Source organism: Drosophila busckii, chromosome 2R (assembly GCF_011750605.1).
Source record: "Drosophila busckii strain San Diego stock center, stock number 13000-0081.31 chromosome 2R, ASM1175060v1, whole genome shotgun sequence".
Taxonomy (NCBI): Eukaryota; Metazoa; Arthropoda; class Insecta; order Diptera; family Drosophilidae; genus Drosophila; species Drosophila busckii.
Window position 1 is genome coordinate 21,438,431 of NC_046605.1, and position 18,994 is coordinate 21,457,424.

General features: G+C 34.8%; 5 protein-coding genes across 15 annotated transcripts in view; 3 read left to right on the top strand and 2 right to left on the bottom strand.

The window, feature by feature from the left end:
- Positions 1 to 2,563: 2,563 nt before the first annotated feature.
- LOC108596158 lies at positions 2,564 to 3,040 on the top strand. The gene has a single exon (XM_017981663.2). It carries the CDS (start codon positions 2,587 to 2,589, stop codon positions 3,004 to 3,006), a length of 420 nt encoding a protein of 139 aa, XP_017837152.1. The 5' UTR covers positions 2,564 to 2,586; the 3' UTR covers positions 3,007 to 3,040.
- Positions 3,041 to 3,059: 19 nt separating this feature from the next.
- Positions 3,060 to 4,085, bottom strand: LOC108596156 (proteasome subunit beta type-5). Its single transcript, XM_017981661.1, has 2 exons — positions 3,858 to 4,085; positions 3,060 to 3,794 (listed from the first exon to the last, which is right to left on the bottom strand). Exons 1-2 carry the CDS (start codon positions 4,002 to 4,004, stop codon positions 3,102 to 3,104), a joined length of 840 nt encoding a protein of 279 aa, XP_017837150.1. The 5' UTR covers positions 4,005 to 4,085; the 3' UTR covers positions 3,060 to 3,101.
- A 1,395-nt stretch (positions 4,086 to 5,480) lies between these two features.
- On the top strand, positions 5,481 to 11,373 carry LOC108596155. 4 transcript variants are annotated; one of them, XR_001915035.1, is made up of 5 exons: positions 5,481 to 5,530; positions 7,958 to 8,048; positions 8,109 to 8,492; positions 8,561 to 11,051; positions 11,106 to 11,373. XR_001915035.1 is itself a non-coding variant. In XM_017981658.1 (4 exons), exons 2-4 carry the CDS (start codon positions 7,983 to 7,985, stop codon positions 10,967 to 10,969), a joined length of 2,859 nt encoding a protein of 952 aa, XP_017837147.1. In that variant the 5' UTR covers positions 5,481 to 5,530; positions 7,958 to 7,982; the 3' UTR covers positions 10,970 to 11,079. The 4 variants fall into 4 exon arrangements, 3 of the variants coding, with proteins under 3 accessions (XP_017837147.1, XP_017837149.1, XP_017837148.1); XM_017981658.1 differs by lacking the exon at positions 11,106 to 11,373 and having other exon boundaries at positions 8,561 to 11,079; XM_017981660.1 differs by lacking the exon at positions 11,106 to 11,373 and having other exon boundaries at positions 5,507 to 5,530; positions 7,980 to 8,048; positions 8,561 to 11,079.
- Positions 11,374 to 11,649: 276 nt separating this feature from the next.
- Positions 11,650 to 13,043, bottom strand: LOC108596157 (deubiquitinase DESI2). Its single transcript, XM_017981662.2, has 5 exons — positions 12,829 to 13,043; positions 12,484 to 12,642; positions 12,111 to 12,419; positions 11,963 to 12,051; positions 11,650 to 11,899 (listed from the first exon to the last, which is right to left on the bottom strand). The coding sequence occupies exons 2-5, from the start codon at positions 12,613 to 12,615 to the stop codon at positions 11,818 to 11,820; spliced, it is 612 nt and encodes a 203-aa protein (XP_017837151.1). The 5' UTR covers positions 12,616 to 12,642; positions 12,829 to 13,043; the 3' UTR covers positions 11,650 to 11,817.
- An 89-nt stretch (positions 13,044 to 13,132) lies between these two features.
- LOC108596153 (guanine nucleotide exchange factor DBS) overlaps positions 13,133 to 18,994 on the top strand; it is a 47,577-nt gene continuing 41,715 nt past the window's right edge. Inside the window, exons 1-2 of one of the 8 annotated variants that reach the window (XM_017981656.1) lie at positions 13,133 to 13,264; positions 13,339 to 13,845. In XM_017981656.1, the coding sequence (XP_017837145.1) occupies positions 13,578 to 13,845 (268 nt within the window). In that variant the 5' untranslated portion in view covers positions 13,133 to 13,264; positions 13,339 to 13,577. Of the gene's footprint in view, positions 13,265 to 13,338; positions 13,846 to 17,225; positions 17,347 to 17,385; positions 17,471 to 17,538; positions 17,609 to 18,994 lie in introns of those variants that run through there. The other 7 variants (XM_017981657.1, XM_017981651.1, XM_017981652.1 and 4 more) reach the window with 7 other exon arrangements.

Here is an 18,994-nt window from a genome sequence, read left to right on the forward strand (position 1 = left end):
GCTGCTATTCATAATTAGAAAACACTAGCCAATAAATATTTATTAACAATATTTTGACACGGTTTGGCTAGAGCAAGGCCGTCCAAGCCCTATGCTCAGTGTGCTCATTTGTTTTTGTAGTTGCTCTTGAGTATACATATCAGAAAACGGCAATTGGGGCACTTTTTATGCACAATGGTACCACACACAAAAAACAAGTGCGAGACCATACGAGCACAATGACAACACGGGACATTATACGCACACAACAAAAAATTGTGTGTGCGGCGCACAAGCAGCGCACAAAACACCCAGACAGATCCGTGAAAAGGTCCGTTGTGTTTTTAGCCACAACGAAGCAAGCGCAAAGGTAATGTGCGCGAGGCCGATCGGCTGGCATATAAGCATAAGCGAGAAACAATAGCGCTTGCTGTCTCGCGAAACAGAAGCGTGCAGAAAACATTCAAAAAATATGTTGACCTTTTTCTTGTGATTTGCTTCGGGAAAGAATTGCCTGCGCACAAAATGCTGCTCAGATCATTTCTTCTACGCACAAGTAATTGCATTGTGGTCTCATCCACAATTTCGCTTGGGTGTGGCAGTACTACCATGGTGTACGCGTTGTGTTTTTAGGGGTGTGTGCACTCTTGCCGTTCTCTGGTCCTGAATTTTTGCGCGTTTTTGTTCGATTTCGAAATGTCCATGGTACCGATAAATATGAATGTGGCCGATTGAATTGGAAGCTTGGGACAACATTATGCACTATATGATGAATTAGCCATCTTAACCAATTTGCGAACTACATAATTTCTTATTATATTTCATATTTCTAATATTATTAAATTTGCAGAGCTTTACATAATTTTCTGTATTTTACACGTGCTATTGGATGAAGTGATAAAGGCACGTTCCAATTAAAATTGGGTGCCGCAGAGTACGTGAGTACGTCATTCGATAGAGAAATGAGTCATAGTCGGCTTTTCAGCGAAATGAGAAGTAATTTGTTCTTTTAACTTTACCTATATACTGATATATATAAACATTTAGCCAACATGTTTTTGAATGTTATCTTGCCGGCATAATATGAAAAAGTCCGTTACACCCGTTTAAATATTTGTTCAGCAAGTCGACCTACATGGCCAAAAAAAATAAATAAGCACATTGTCTGGTAACCTCAATATTGCAAAGCTTATCAATGAAAAGGCTATACAAATCTAAATTTTCCTATATTCTATTTATTCTTGCTTGGCTTTTTTAGGCAAGTCAATTTGTATCCTGTGCGTGAATTACCGTTTTTCGGCGATATCAATATCAAACCCATCGCATTAAATATTTTTCAAACATTTTTTGCGAAAATATATTGTCATTCGTAAAAGAAATTATTATTGAAAAAATGTAAGTGTTCCTGAATTTCCGACGGAAATTGAAAATTTTGCTCCTTAGATATTTTTTTTTACAGAAATTTGGTATAGATCATAGTATTTTTATGAGGTACCGGTCGACAAGAAAATGAAAGTGGGCGTGGAATGTGGAATACCTCACTTAAAATTATTATATGAGCGGTTCATTTCATTATATTAAAATATAAATTTTTAAACATAATAAAAAATTTAAGTTTGGCGCCACCAACTTTTAAGTACACTTTGACTAGGGCATCGCAGCAAACACACGCATGCACCCACAAACACATACACACAAAACAGCTAACGGCGTCACAAGGCTCCCCCCCCTCCCCGTTTTTGCTGAGCGTCGAGCGACACCGCCGCTGCGTCGGCAGCGACGTTTGTATGGCGCGTCAGCACGTGCACCCCGCTGTCTATATTGAAAATTTAAATGTAAATAACTCCTAAGTTTTTTGTCCGATCGTTCTGAAATTTTTACAAAGATTTTTGTACTGCCTTATATATCGTTTTTTTAGATTTAATAAATAAAAGAAATAAAATAAAAAAATAATAAAAAAAAGCATAGTGTCCTGGATATAGGAGCACCTACATACCAAATTTTGTTGCTCTAGCTCTTATAGTTGCTGAGAAACACGCACTCATACAGACGGACGAGCGGACAGACGGACATGGCTATATCGACTCAGCTCGTCGAGTTCATCAAGAATTTATATACTTTTTGGGGTCTGCCACGCCTCCTTCTCCCAGTTACATACATTTGAGCAACTTCACAATACCCTTTTTCCATTTCTCTAAGCGAAACAGATGCGCACAAGGTACCAAAAAAATGTATGATTTTTTTTTTGTGTGAATTGCTCATAGAGCTGGTGCCACACGCGCATTAAATGTCGTGTGGTCATCAGCCACACACAAGAAATATTGCTCGCCTCAGCCACTCACAAGCAATTGTGGTGTTGTATCAGCAGTAATTTCGCTGTGTGGCAGTGCCACAATGGTAGTAAGCATTGTGTTTTTAAGGCTGGGTGGAATTTTGCCGTTCTTTTATTAAACCAAAATTCAAACACTAATGATTGCTGCTGTTTGTAAAAGAAAACACTGAATTGGCAGCACTGCTGGTGAAAAACATTGTTTTCCATCTGAATATCGGGTTTCTTTCAGCTCAAGATTATTATCGATATGTTTGCATTATTTAATTAAGAACTTTATGTTGCTAAATGCTGTAATGCAGAATTATAGCTCGCGTGAAAAGTATTTGATTTCGAACACTTTGAACTGCTTGTCTACTATACTTCAAGGGAAGGGCGTAGTCATTGATCTTCGAAATGAGACTACCGTAGCGGGCATAATAGATGTTGTTGACGGTCATATGACGTGCGAATTGAAACAAGCGGTTTTTATAAACCGAAATAATCAACTAATGCAGTTCGACAATTTTGTTGTACGCAACCGAATGATTCGCCTGTTACACGTTCCGGCAGATCTCGACCTTAAACAGGGTCTATCACTGCTGCAACGCAGGCGTATGAGCAAGACAAATACCAAGCGCTCTTTGAAGCAAAAGCGGGTCGAGACACGGCACAGAGAAACTTTGGAGAGTATTTCAAAACAAAAACAAACAAAGTAGTATCAATATTAAAGCACTAATTGTTATTAATGTTTAATAAAATAAAGTGAAATTATTTCTTTAAACCACAGGTTTCATTTCATTGAATTAAAATATTAGTTTGATTTCTCAATTTTTTTATACTTGTAGTGAAGCTCCATGCAATCTGTTTCAGAAATCTTTACCCAACCATTTTTTGTCATATGATAAACGCGAATAATACCGCCGGAATACGCATCTCTGAAGGTGGCGTGGTAAATGGCACGTCGGCCTAACTCTTGGGCTTCATCGTCTTTTAAGTCCCAATGGTAGCCGGAATCCAGCACGCCGAAGGCGAAAATGGAGCCGCTTCCAACGGAGAATACATTTCCGGGAGTGCGTGATCCCTCGGAATCGACGTAGTATAGACCAGGTCCACGCTTATCATAGCCCGCTAACATCATACCCATGCTTAAACCCATACCCTTATATTCATGAGCAATATTGGCCATAATTTTGCTGGCCGCGGCTACTGAAATACGCTCCTTGTTGCGTAGCTCGTGAAGGCGACATTCTTTTGCCAATACACGGTCCCAATAAACACAGTCGGCCGCACCACCAGCCAAAGTTCCAAGTAAGAACTGATTTATTTCCACGATTTTCTTCATTGATTGCGATCCAATGTACTGACCGCCGGTAGCACGGGAGTCGACAGCTAATATAACTCCTCCTTGATATTTGAATCCCAAAGTTGTCGTGCCGTGATCAAAGTTTATTTTAATGCCGGTTTTATCGGCGTTTGATTGAATTTTTTTCAAGTTCTCTAATGGCTGCCAAAAAAATAAAATATTTTAGAAATGATCTATTATCAAAATTATAAGAATTCAACATACACTTTCAAATGGGGGGGTAGCCAATGTGTATGGATTTCCTATATTACTGGAGAATGCATTGATCTCATCGCAAGCTTCTTTCGAGGACCATGCAGTCGGCATCATGTACGAAGCACTCGAAATTTTACAAATCTCAGCTAATGCCATTTTCTAACTTTTAAATTGACAGCGCGACTATCTTTATCACAAAAAAACAATTTATGAAGAGATAGATGACAAACAAAATATTTTAGTGATGAGATATGTGTATTTCGACAGGCACGCAAACGAATAGTTTTCGATAGGTGGCTCGATGACAGCAAAATATGGAAAACTAAAATAGCTGCACCTCATAAATTGATTTTAAGAATCATTGCTCAAAAACTCTGTTAAATTGTATGAGGAAATTTGGAAGGTGTAATGTTTAGATCAGGGGCGTCCAAGCGCTTGCATAGGGAAGAGCAAATCACCAATACTCTAATTCGAAAACACTAACACAAGTAAAGATGCCGTTAACTCAATTTAATTTCATACACTGAAAAGAAATGAGTTATCACTTACTTGTCCAAAGTATGCGCAGACAATGATAATTTCGTATGTCCAAGTGCAAGCTGTTTTAATTTTTTTTAAGTGCACGCATTTCGTCAAAGAAACAACAAAGTTCGCAAAAAAAATTTTCGACACAACAACAAACACATGAAAGTGTTGTTGCCACGCTCGCGCAGTCGACACAAGGCAACAACAAACACATGGAAGTGTTGTCGCTTTACTCGCACAGGCGAGACAAAAAAAAAAATTCGAAAAATTGTTTGTGTAATTTGCATTGGCATATGGAAAGAGCGCGTATATAAACACGCATTTGCTCTTCCTATACTGAAGAGCAATTACAAAAACAAATGAGCACACTGAGCATAGGGCTTGGACGCCCCTGGTTTAGATTATTGTTAGTTTGATTATTGACAAATGAAATGATCAATTACAGCTTTAAAGCTCTAGTCATTAATGTCTCATATAGATAATGAAAAATTGTAAGTCCGCAGCGATGGCGCAAAGCTTTCCTGCTACGCTGGAATTACGGAAACATTTTTCGCTTGAAAATTGATTCCGTCGGAAGTTGCTTCTGTCTGCAAATATTCTTCAGCAATGATTGTTTTTAAACTTAATCATCAATAAATAAAACCGGCGTATACTGTATTTTTTTAATCTATCTGTCAGACTCTATACAAAGGCTTTTTGTACATTTTCAAAACTTTTTGACCGAATATATAAAAAAAAAAATAAATAATGGTTAAAATAATAATTTACAAGAAATTTTTTTATAATAATGCAATATAAAAGACTATTGTACAATTGATTTTAGCTGATCGTTATGAATGATATGGTGCCCTTGTAAAATTTTAAGGTTTTTCATAAAAATATTAACTTAAGCCATAACAGTTTTTTGCGATGTATGCAAAAGTATTGAAATTAATTGAAACAAAACAATAAGTTTTTCGATCGAGCTGATATTTTTAGAAATTGATAAGGCACGTACAAAGCCCATTGGAAATGCTATATTAAACAAAATACCGACTTTCAAAAAATATCGATTGTGTCAACTATCGATAGGCTTTTTCCTCTACTGAGAACTATCATCAGAAACCTGTTGACACTTTGGCATGTGGGTTGCCTCAATTTCTTTTAGCCCAACCAAAGTAAGTCCACATTTATAAATCAAATTTTCTCCAAGGTGTATGGTCGAAATAAACAATTTTGTATCAATAAAAACTATTCAAGTTTCAAATGCCAATTGAGATTTGTTAAATCGTTGTAAGCACAATTGGTAAATACTTTTATGAAACAAGTCATTGCAATGACTATATGATCACGTAAACAAAATATTAAATTTGTACAAGCAATAAAAATATTTATTTGGACATATAAAAAAAATTGCATTCAAAACCACCAAATATATATATTTCTGTATATTCGTTATTCATAAGCGATTTTGTTCGCAAAAAATGATTCCCCATAGTCATAATCTATGTTCAATTCTAAGAAACCATAGTACCATACAATCAGTTCTTGGTTGGAGCTTTTAAAGTTAGAATTTTAATTCCACTTACCTATCTTAAACAATCTTAAAAGACGGCCAAGTCATTCGCGAACTTTTGAAATGTAAGTTACATACATAGATATGTATTTTATGTATTATATTTCTATTTATTTAATTAATGTTGACTTTTGACAGTCGGCTACAATTAAAAATCGTTACAAAAAAGGAATTAAATTAATTAAAGATTTGAAGTTTTATTTTTTAAGAAAACGAATCCAATCCGAGAAAAATCCAAACACCAAATCAGATTTACGTTAGGTAGCTCATAAAAGTTAATTAAGGTAAGAATCAGATTCAAAAACATTTGAAGACAATGGGAAATATTTGGGTTCTAATTAACAGGAACTGAGAAATTAATTTGACTCAACAAATACAAATTCAATGGTTAGTTACCAAGGAGAGATTAGTAAAAAGCATCAACATCAGGGGCCTCGCAAAGAACAACTGTTTTGAGCAGATATTTAAGCCATATTCCGGAATCGGTCAAACAAGAGATATATAAAGTAATTTGGTTATGTAAGGGCCATTAAATTCTTTTGCCCATCGTTTGATAAGCCCGAAAACTTAAATTGCATTACTGACAGTTAGATTTATTTAAGTCATTTACTTCTGCTCACCTATTGATAGTATCTGATCAATGTTGTAGTTTATGATGTGAGGCAAGTGTCTGCAAAAGGACATATATTTGCATTTATAAGGTAATGTTTCAATAAGTATAAGAATTCACGATAACTGAGGGGTGGTCATTGATAAACAGGTTAAAAAACGGCAGAAGGTGACTACCATGTGGAAAATCAAATGTAACAAATAATGGCTTGGAAATTGCCGACTTGAAAACTACCTACAATAAAAAACTCAATGAAAATCCAATGCATTCTTAAAGTCAGTATAAATAACGTCAATCTGTATTTGATTTTGAAATTTATTGATATCCATTGAAGAAAACTCAATTAGATAAGTTGGGATAGACTAATGTTTGACAAACCCATATTGGTTAGGTGAAACAATTGATCTAAAGAAGTCCCTAAGTTGCGAAATAACCATTTTTCGAAGATTTTAGGGGTAGGATAATAAGTTATCCCTTCCAGATAGATGGCAATGAGCAATATTTCACATATAAATTTAGTATAATTGGCTTGAATGGGTCTTTCGAAATAGTGTTGCCGCATTTTCAAAAAAAAAAAAAAAATTCGTGCTCTTTAAAAAGAGTCAAACTGGTAGGTATCACTTTATTTTGGTCCAAGTGTGCATGCGAACAGATTTAGTTCATTTTTAAGAAAAAGTGAGGATTCGTGATCGGCACTAAAAATCTATTTGAAAACACTATCGTATCGCAAAGCCAAAGTTTATGTATGCCCAGTAATATGTATGCGACCTAGGAACTAATTTGGTCCTGGAGTAAACTCCGAATTTTTTAAAATATATTTCCGTTATTTCGGAGATCCAGTACTCCGAAATAAAATTAGATTCTTGTAGGGTAGGGTATAATGAGAGAGTCGCTATTAACTAAATAAGTTTCAATAAGTCTGCAAATAAATCGGCTGCTGCCTGATTATTATTTTCATATGAGACTGAATTATGTAGGTATTTATGTTCACTTGAGCTTATAATTAATACAAATTTTAGAATTGTCTAGGATCCTGAGCAAACTAAAATTCTGGTGGAAATAGATGAAGATTTATCTCTACGATATTATTATTGGCTGAACGGAAGCAGTCCCATTTGCAATCGAAATATGTACATTTTAACAGATAGATATACATCTTAGCGGACTCGTTTCATTAAATTTAGCTTACATGGACGAAAATAATGTTTTAAGGACATTTGACCCTTTAATTCTAAGAAATTTTGAAATTCTTGCTTCTAAAAAAGTTTTATGATGAAAATATCTTGACCAAAGATTATGACTTTAGGGTACCCATTTTCCTTTCTTTTTACACAAAATGGATGAACCCAAATGTACATACGTGTACTTATATACAAAATATATATGTGTTTTTATATTAATGTATGCTTTTACGTTAAGCTTATTAGATCTATACATATAGACAATGCAGTATGGACCTTTCTCTATGCGGAACATAAAACAGGAGGCTTTGCCCAATGCTATATCCGGGGTTTGTACATATTAATAGAATCATTAGAAATGTGAGCACAAAATAATTTTATGCTTGTAGTCTGAATCATTGAGTTGGACTGCTCTTCATGAAGCTGTTGCGGCGGGGGATGACCAAAGAGTGGAAATATTGATATCCAGAAAAGCAGATCGCCTAGCCAAGGATTCAAATCAAGGAAACACACCATTGCATGAGGCAGCCAGTCGGGGATACAGTCGTTGCGTCAAATTGATGTGCACTGCGCCTTCCGCGAAGACACAACATAAGGACAAGAGCAAGATTAAAGCAAGGGCGTCAAACACTATCGAAGCATTACACAATAGCACCCTTAGTATATCAAATAACGAGGGTCTTGCGGCGCTACACTTAGCCGCCCAGAATGGTCATAATCAGAGTTCTAGAGAGCTTTTACTGGCCGGAGCGGATCCTGACGTTCAAAACAAGGTACGTTTTGCTAGATTATTGTGTTTCTCACGCACATATGATTTATCTCATTTATGTAATTATTTTAGTATGGTGATACAGCGTTACATACCGCCTGTCGCTATGGTCATGCAGGGGTTACTCGAATTTTGCTTTCGGGCTTATGTGACCCCAACAAGACAAACCTTAATGGCGATACAGCTCTCCATATTACATGCGCCATGGGTCGGCGAAAGCTAACACGAATATTACTTGAGTCTAATGCTCGATTAAATCTAAGAAACGCTCAAGGAGACACCCCTTTAAATATCGCAATAAGAAAGAACTATCGCGAAATAATTGAAATTTTAAATACGCCAAAACGAATACGCAATCGTACAGAAATAACAAGTAAACATGGAAAGCAGGAACCATCAGATAAAGAAAAAAAAAATGATATCAGGAAAGATACTGCGGATAAGCCGATTAATTGGTCACCATATGGTTGTCACTACTTTCCCGATCCTCGCTCGTTTCCATCACCAAAGCTTGAGACTTTACCTAAAGAACCTTTAAAACAAGGAGAACAATATTTTCTTGACCTTGCCGGTAACATACACAAGGGACCCGTCAGTCTCGGCAACACTTGCTACTGTGGACCCTTTTTTCGTCACATTGAGAGCAAGCTAAATTTGAATCGAAAAAGCCTTAAGAAATATGTACACAAAACAAAAGAGAGACTCGGTCACAAAGTTCAAGCATTGGCAATTAAGACCAATGATCAAATTGAACAACTTACTCGCTCTATGATCGAGGATCGTATTCGTTGTGAAAGTAGACGTTATTATTTAAACGAATATTTATGTCGTGGGGGGGCTTTACGATCAACCTTAGATAATCAAATCAAAAATCCTAGGATCGAGCAAACGTTGTCCCGTTGTCGAAGCTTAGATTTAATTGACTGCAATCTAGATAGTGGTACCATGCCAACTTCAAGGAGTGTAGATATTCTAGAAAAAGACAATCAATTTGATATTGCTGACATTAAGAAACCGCATATACATTTTATAGATAGTGGTGATGAAATTGGCTCAAGAAATATTTCAACTTCCAATTCAGATTGCAGTGTTGGCATGCCAGTACCATTGCTCGATAATTGCGTTCATAGTCTTTCTCAGCTAGCAGCCGTAGCATCTCAAGGTGAACTAAGACAATCTAAATTAGAAGAACTAAAAATTGATTTTCTTAAGGTATCAGAGCGACTTGGAAATCTATTGGATAAAACTACTTTAATAATGAAAAAAGATAATGAGCAAGAGCGCAGACATCCATCAAACTTTATTTTACCAACTAACATATCTATAAATAGCCCGACAGGTCATTTCAATTTGTTGGAAGCCAGGGATTGTGCGGACGCCCTAAAATATGACTATTATAAAAATACACGTCGGCGATATCCTTACTCTAGTAAGACCTCACAGCCCTCACAATATTTGAAGAGTTCCGAGTTTGATATAGTTTCTGGACATTCTGAAAAGTATAAGAATTGTATTGGCGAGAGAGGTGATATTACCTTGAAAACCGTGATAAAGGCACTTCGCAAGGATGCTTCATTTACAGATATTAGTAAGGATGATAGTTCTTTAAATGAAAACGCAGGCATGATTTGTGGTGATAAGCTATTGTATAAAGATCAATCTTCCAAAGACTTCCCTCCAACCTTTTGCAGAGAAACTGTTGGTTCTTCTAGCCAACAATTGCGTGTTAGCTGCCCCAAGAACCTTTCAAATATCTTGAAACGTCAACCACTTTGTTTAGAGGAGAGTTTTACAGAAAACCCACGATTACTTGTCCCAAGCCCCATGGCCGCTGACATCCCAGAAAGCAACAATGAATTACAGATTAGAACCCAAGGCTCTCAGAATACACTCAGCAAAGTGGAAATTCGAAATAGCGAGATAAAATCGTTAAAGCATTCAAAAAGTCGACAAGTTCTGGATCTCGTTGTACAGGGGGAGAGTGAAGTAGATAGCAATTACCAAAACTTGCGCAAGGTTTGTCGTAATGGTATCGCTGATCCAGTCCAAATTGAACCAAATTATTCATATTTCCATGCCTTTGAACTGGGAAAAGTACCTAAGGATGCATACTTTCACGAGCTACCAACCCGCTCTCAAAATGTGCAAAAAACAAGTGTCATTTACCCAAGCGATGTACAAAACATATGTGTACCACGAGGCTACAGTTACGATGTCAAAGATGAAGATATAGCTTTACATACGCCCTCAACACTGCATCAGCAGAAGAATATAATTATACCCACGTCGAAAGCTGCCATTAATCGCGCGACTAACTTTCGACTAGCTCACACTTCAAATTTTTATGGAAGCGTAGCATCTAAATCAACACAAGAGCTGGCTTCTAGACATCGGACTGCACATGATGTTTTGAGTGATGAAATCGATGCAGATGAAATGGCTGCTGTCGGTATTTATAATAATGTTTCCAGTTTAGTGTAAAGTACTCAAGTTAGGCAAATTATAGGTTGATTGCGTTGAATGTAAGTTTGTTACCTTCAGAACAATATTCATTTGTAAATAGGTTTGTTAATATATTTATCATCTTTTATCAGAATAATACATAAATCTATTATAGGTTAACAGCTTGATTTCAATTTGGACGAAAACTTTAGAACAATTTTAAAAACAAATTTTTTGCTTGGCTTTTTGTGCAAAATGCCTTATTAACATTAAAAATCAATTTCAATTTTGGTTTAGTTGTTCGGAAATGTCTGCATAGTAGACAAGTGTGTATCATCGCATAGATGTTTAACTATATAACGGTATTATTGAGTAATTACATATTTCTTAAAAAATATATTTTTGCTTTCTGTAAATATAAGAATGCTGAGTAAAGCAAGAAAATATTTAACCTTTGACAGATAAAATAAAATGACACGAAAAAATGTTTAACCTTAATATTCATACTTGGTAAAACAATTAATTTTTGTATTTTTTTTTAATGATTTGATGCTTATATTTAAGGATAAGATTTGATATATGATTCCGCAAGGCGTATGTGCAGCTGCCACTCACTCTCTTAAACTAATCGGCCACTTAATTATTTATCTTATATCTGAATAGTAAAATTACAAAATCCAATAGTTTTGTCATTTACAAATATTAACGTATTTACAACAAATTTTCTTTGTATTGGAAGTTTCCGTTACTAATTTAATTTAAGGTGTATGCTTTCTTTCTGAATTAACTGAACAGAGCTGTTGGCTTTAAAACAGCAAAAGGGATGATGAGTTTTTAATAGTTAAGATAAAAAGCAAGTTTTGTTAATATTTAAATCAGGTAATGTCTCAAAGGGGATTATTGTCCGAGTCTTCGCGCTCTTGAATTGTTGTTATACTTTGTTGCAATGCATTTGGTGTAAGCCATTCTCTGAAATTAATATGAAGCTTTTACTTAATCTTTTTTTTTACTAAATTCTTTAATCAAACTTACTTTGGCAAGCATCTTTGCAAGAATGGTACACAAGAGCTAAAATGCGCAAGGCGGTTCACCCAGCTCGGTATTTCTTGACCGCAGAGAATCTATTGGCAATACATTTAGTTAAGCAAGTTTGTATAAAATTGGGCGAAGGAAAGATTACCTGAGTCAAATTGCCTGAAAAATGATTACAATTATTGTTCATGAGATGATACCGATCTCCACGAAATTGATTTCCAAGTTCCTCTACGATTCGACGCACCTCTTCATATGTGAAATCGGTGCAGCCTATTTGAATGCTCTGCCTAAATTGAAATTGGTCACCCAATTCGTCATGATCACGGGGAGTTATTTCAAAAACGCCGGTGAACGGAAACGGATGACCACCGTATGCAAATTCGGTGCCAAATGCTTCGACGCCGGAGTGGAAAACACCTAAGCCTATTGATGTGGTGTACTCGTTTATCCAATACTGGGATATTAAACATTTATTTACTCAACTTTTGTGGGTATATTCTATCTAATGCCGCACTCACCATATCATACACATTAAGAATAACTGGTTCCCTGGTGCCCATATTAGATGGCAAGAGTTCTTCATTACCGTCTTTAGGAACGCTAAGACAGCTCGGAAAAGAGATATTACACGGCAGTCCGTTTGAGAACATTTATTAAATGCTTTGTTGGATTTCTTTCTACAGAAAAAAAAAAATAATGAGAGAGCAGGTTTTTAACTTATCAAATTAATTTTGACCCTAGATAATTGTCATTCGGTTTTTAATCTTAAACTTTCTCAAATCCCTCTTAGATGCATAAGCATAAGAAGGCATTAATGTACTAACATTGCATATGCACATATTTGTATATGTATACATACTTACAAAAGTATCAAATATGTGTCATACCCAACAGTATACACGTATTGTGAAGTCCGAATATCAATTTTCCATACTTCACGTTTCTACACGATTTAAATGTTAAGAGACTAAAAATTGAGTAATGCTTTAATACGCATTCAGGAAAAATTTTTTGCAGCCGCGTCGGTTTTCACTTTATATACAATTTTTTGGTTGTTTATAGATTGATTGTAAGTGATTATTGAGTTCAGCCTAGTTCGTTCATTGATGGTTATCGCACTTAGTTGCAAATGTGACTATCGATTAGTGCATCTGTTTTTTTTTTTTTATAGTTTAAAATAGGAAAAGAAAAAAATTGAATAGTTAAAATGGATACCTGCCGACGCAAAAGTGCCGGTGTTTGTTCATGCACTCAAATATCGTATTTTTGTGTCTCATGCACAATCAATTCAGATTACTGGTAAGTTGCAACCCCCAACGTCTGTTGCGTCTACTTATAAACCTACATACTACATGCATACTTATGCGCAGTAGACATGTTTCATTCTGCTTTCAGTTTATATTGAGTGAAAGAACGTCTCAGTTACGGTATATTCAACAAAAATGTAAAATCTACTCATCGTAGAGTTGTCGTAAATATAAGCGAACTGTGTTAAATTTTTTTGTGTTATCAAAACCTAAACTATCATTAACTTCCATGATTTACAACGATTAATAAGTGTTTGTACAAAAATGAAGCTTCTGTTTATAAAGTGCTCACATGTACATATTAAATGCAAATAGAAAATAGATTTTTTTTAGTGTTAATCATGGACAATTCAGCATCCATTACTATCGAAAATCAAATGGACAATTTTTTGGAGCAGTTCAAGCTGAGTGCTTCCAAGGATATTGACGTTGAGTGGAGTAAATGTAGTTCAAGCGGAACGGACACCGGCGATAGTCACTTTGGCAGCCCTCAACGACAGGCAACTCAAACTCAACGTCTACTACAACAAACTAAAAGCAGATCCAGATGCCTAGAAACAAGGGAACTCTTAGGTAATTTGTAAACATTCATAATTAAGAAATATTGAAAATAATTATTTCCCTATTGAGATTATTGGGCGTTATGACATTGTCCACTTTTCGGCCCTTAAGTCCACTAAGGTAACGTAAATACGTATATGCATGTACATACAAATGTTTGTATGTATGTACATATATTGATTTTCCACAATATGCATTGAGATTGGGGTGTTATATAAAATAGTTTAATCAAAATCATCCCAAAATCATAAACGAAGTGATACAGAGATATTAAAAGAATGTAATGTATTTGGAAAGGTAATTGAATTCCTAATATTCCGGTGTAAATACATTCTAATATTATGATGTTTTCATATCATACTTTTGTGTACTTTACCATTCACAAGTAAAGTTATAAATCATGCAGGCTTTTTACTATGCTATTAAATGTGTGCATTGCTTTTGTTGCATGATAAAGAAAAAATTGTGAATTCAGTAGAACTAAACACAGCCTCAAGAAATGTGGAGTTCAATGTGTATTTTATTAAAATTATTTTAAACTTGGTGGCCAACTTCTGAAGTGTTTTTTTTTTTTAAGTTTAAACACTTATTTTTGTCAACAAGGGTAGTAAATCAAATACTTTTTGAGTTTAATTTTTTTTTTTTTGACAGCTGCCAAAGAAAGCCAGAGCTATCTATATACCTACATAAATAGTTTGTGATTTGATTTATTTATTTTTTAATTAATTAATATTTTTCATTTGCAAATTACTGCGGTTTGGTTCTTACACGAAAAGGAAAAAACCTAAAACAGCTGATTATTGATATTAGTCTCCTCGGACTAAATACACATTTAGAGAATTTAAAATCCTGATCAAAAATCTCTGTTATCCCACACCCTCATGAAACAGTGTCACGTCAGATTTAGATATACGGCAGGTATCTTCAAACCTGGCCTTGTACAAAATAAACAAACTACAATTTAGAGAATAGAAACTATTCCTACTGTAGGAAACATTTCTCTATTTTTGTTGTGTTGATGTAATAGATGATATGATGATATTGAGTCATATTGTGGGTTGCATAGAGTTATATTTTTGATAGATTTGGTAAATTAAAGAATAAATAGTTGCAATTAGCTCTTCTCGCCATTTTTAATTTGACGATAACGCTGTACCCTTAGGTGACAACTACACTGTATACTATATTTCCCAATATGGGAAAAAATATATTTTAAGAAAACCAGATTTTGTATACTGACCTTCCAAGAAACTGACGCTCACAAGCAAAGCGATGCTCGCTGGTATTATAGTACGTCTGTGAGCAGATTACTAATAAATGCGGCTCTTTTCTACTATCATAAAATGTTTAAATAATTATTGCAATAAGCAATCATTTTTTGGAATTTAGAGAGTAATAACTATATCTTCAAAAGGTAATAGAATTGGCTAACCCATGCAACTTTGGAAGCTTGAAATTTAAAATGCATTTAAAAAAAATACATACAAAAAAGTTAGCCCATTAATTGGTGTTAGGTGCATAGACACATCAGCCTTTTCCGCTGTCGTGTTCCCGTCCATTTGTCATTCATAACCAATTTGAGCAAAATGCAATAAGTAAATGAAAAGATACACGAAATATGGAACTTGTGCGACCTAACAATTTATATATATTCTTGATCAGCAAGACAAACGGTCATACTGTATGTATGAGCAAATTATAGAGCTAGAGCAGTCGCCAGTGTCGCCGCAGCGAAATCGAGATATGATTAGCTGATTTGTGTGTATGTGTTTGCTGCGATGCACTAGTCAAAGGGTATATGAAAGTTGGTTGTGCCCAACTTTAATTTGTCCACCTATTTTTATTTTGGAAACTAAACGATTTTTTGATAAATGTAATCAAATAAATCAAATTAACTTCTATTAATGTTAATCATTTATTTATAATGGCTTAAGATTATTTATTATACACTGCATAGAGAGCATTGAGGAATGTGTATGTGTGTTGGCATGACTCCAAAATTTCTGCCAGCTTGTTTTCAATAATTTTAATATTCTTGCATACAATTAATGTAAATTTTTACTTGTTTTAAAATACTGTTAATCAATAGCCTCATATCGATTATTATCGATTTTTAACAAACATGTTTATGTTGATCATAATCGATATCCTAATATAGATACGAAATCGATAGTGGGGAAAACTGTCGATAGTTCCATCTATAGTCTTCCAATTCTGAATAGAGGTGGAGAAACATTGATGTTCGCGGATGTTTATGGCGGAAACATCGATGTTTCATCATCGATGTTTAAAATAAAATATAAAAAAATCATACAATAACAATTGTTTTCTTTTAAACTTTATTGAATCGCTTGATATTTCAAATAAATAAAAAAAAAAGGTTTAACATAAAAATATACCTATCTCATATGAATATTAATATTATATTTCTGAGTAAGTTGAAAAAATATATAAAAACAAAACGAAGAATATTATTCCATATTGAGTATCTAAAAAATATAAAAAGAGGGCAATTATTCCATAATAACCGACTTATAAATATTGAAATCAAAAACTAATAAAATTGGTTCATTATAAGTCGCTTACGAATAAAAAAGAAGAACATTATTCCATAATGTTCACATTTATATTCTTATTTAAGAATAAAAGTTCATCGACAACGGACGATGAAAGCAGTGTGCGGAGGTCACTAATATGTTGGCCAGCTTTGCTGAACACCCTTTCCGTCTCTCATGAAGATGCAGGCACACGAACTACTTTGTTTGCTATCCTTCAATCTTTAAGCACCGCCTTTATAGTTTCGGAAATATTTGGTGCAGTGTTATTAAGGCAATCAAGTAGCTGTTTTGTCGCTAAAATTGCGGACTCTAGCTTAAAGCTGTTGGACACAAAATGGCATGCAATAGTGATATAGCCTTCATTGGCATTTGATGTCCAGAGATCTGTAGATAATGCAAGAAAATCTACACCGCTCAATATGAGATTTAGTTTGTTTTTTAATAATTCATATTGGCTTGGAAGCACTACATTTCGCAAGTATGATCTGCTGGGCAAGTTGTAGCGTGGGTCTTTCCTTCATCAGATTTATGAAACCTTCATCCTCAACACAACTGAAGGGTTGGACATCGAAAGCTATCATGTTCATCACTGCAGTATCCAAACGACGCTTTCGAGTGGAATCGATGTCATCGATGTTTCTCCACCTCTACATCTGAAGTACACCCGGCATATTGTATAATAATGTTTGTTTACATACATTATTTACAAATAGTAGATTCTTATTCGATTATTTGCGACTCGAGCGTGTTTCACTGTGACTAAATCATCGATATTTTTGGGCTTACAAACATGCAATAACAAATACATTGCCCGTATTTATAGAAATATGTATGCAGTCTGTGTTTATACTAAGTTCCTACAAAGTGTAGTATAAATTGACTAGTTTATTGTCTTATTGTGATGTACGAGTAAAGATTCCACAACTTTATAGATGCTTTCAAGTGAAAGCAGAGCGTAAGTGAATAAAAATTAATATTGTTTTTAGTCGATTTTCTTGAACGTTTTTCTTGGGTCGGCTGTCTTATTGAGTAAGCAGTAGTCTAGTGGATAAGGAGCGCACCTCTTACTTGATTCCTGGGTTGGTATTGAATAATATTGAGTCAGTGTACTTCTATAATATTATATGTAATTATATATTTGAATTAGCGGACCTGGGAACTTTGTCTCGCATCAATTTGATGACTTCATATAATCTCAGGAGAAACATAAAACACTGGTAACTAAAATTTCATGGTACTTCAACAGATAATGATTGTCGACATCTAGTCGAATCATCAATCGATACGCATAACAATTCATAGAACTGACCTTGTTCGTTTTTTCTCCTGAAATATGAATGCGAACTTAACCTGTCGTTGGCTTGACCATCTTCATATTGAAGTGATAGCCATCATTTCCACGACATCACATCCACGGTTTTCAACAATCTGACTACTTTATTATGCTCAGAAGATGCGCAGAAGATTTTGCAATTTTTCCATAAATTCGTGTTTAGTTGTAATGAAAATTGCACAACGCTGATTCAGTTCAACTGCCGAACAACCAACGAAATAGATCTACAGGAATTTATGATCTTAGCTTGGTGGTAATGAAGCGACCGCTTCTGACTTTTTGAAAGCACCCGTAATATTTTTCAGAGTGCAACAGGAATTGGTTTGATTGGCTTTTATTTCTATAAAGAAGCGAGTGCAAGGGCTTTGGTGGTTAAGTCAAAACGGGCAATTTTACCTTGCCACTTTCCTCTGGAATTTGATTTTCATGCACATCCTGACTTTTGATTAATAACAGGCATTATTCCAACACGACTCAACTTCTAATTGTCAAATCTCAATCTGACGTCTAAATCTAAAGCAAAGATTGCTTTAAACGTTAACTTATTTAAACAAATTAACTTTCAATTCTCGAATCTCACACTGATGTCTACAGCAAAAACTGCTGTAAACGTTAACAGATTCTACAGTCTGTGAGTTAACAGTAATTTCCCCTCTTAAGGCCCTACAGACTTTACCAAAAGGTTTTCCAAAAATTATAATACATTCTTCTGTTAATTACCGACAACTGAAAAAAAAATTGATCCAAATCAGCCCAGCCGTTCTAAATTAGTATTTTACTATACATTTTTTTGAACCATTTTTATATGTAGATTATGACAAGCTATGCTATTTACTTCAAACAACAAAGTTTACTCAGAGTTCCTTTACATTTTTTTTCACGCCCAATCATATCTCCACTTGGACTAGGCTTTTACTAGTCCACGTAGTTGCAAGGGCAGCGACAACGTCCTGTCAGTGGTATCACCTCATAAAATCGTATAGAAGCCTAGCAAGTAAATGCAATTGTCAAAGAACACTTGGGCAGGGGATATAGCATAAACCACAGGGAAATAGCAGAATCTACAGAAAATTTGATTTTATATTAACACTAGAGGGCTTCGTCCATTTGTATCGCAAACTCCTCTGCTTAAGTCTTGGCCCGCTCTTCTCTAAAATACAATTTATATCAAATTAAGTCTTGTACGTTAAATAATATTTATTGTAATTTCCATTCAAGATTTTCAGGAAATGTGTATGTATCGACAGGTGATTTATGATAATTATTTTTG

Excerpts from the sequence above, each read along its gene's own strand:
- LOC108596158 (XM_017981663.2), top strand. The coding sequence starts at position 2,587 with ATGTTGCTAAATGCTGTAATGCAGAATTATAGCTCGCGTGAAAAGTAT.
- LOC108596156 (XM_017981661.1), bottom strand. The coding sequence starts at position 4,004 with ATGGCATTAGCTGAGATTTGTAAAATTTCGAGTGCTTCGTACATGATG. Across the intron at positions 3,795-3,857 it reads CTACCCCCCCATTTGAAAGT|CCATTAGAGAACTTGAAAAA; the intron begins GTATGTTGAATT and ends TTTTTTTGGCAG.
- LOC108596155 (XM_017981658.1), top strand. The coding sequence starts at position 7,983 with ATGCAGTATGGACCTTTCTCTATGCGGAACATAAAACAGGAGGCTTTG. Across the intron at positions 8,049-8,108 it reads TGCCCAATGCTATATCCGGG|TCTGAATCATTGAGTTGGAC; the intron begins GTTTGTACATAT and ends TTATGCTTGTAG. Across the intron at positions 8,493-8,560 it reads ATCCTGACGTTCAAAACAAG|TATGGTGATACAGCGTTACA; the intron begins GTACGTTTTGCT and ends TAATTATTTTAG.
- LOC108596157 (XM_017981662.2), bottom strand. The coding sequence starts at position 12,615 with ATGTTCTCAAACGGACTGCCGTGTAATATCTCTTTTCCGAGCTGTCTT. Across the intron at positions 12,420-12,483 it reads TTCTTAATGTGTATGATATG|TATTGGATAAACGAGTACAC; the intron begins GTGAGTGCGGCA and ends TTAATATCCCAG. Across the intron at positions 11,900-11,962 it reads TTGCAAAGATGCTTGCCAAA|AGAATGGCTTACACCAAATG; the intron begins GTAAGTTTGATT and ends TATTAATTTCAG.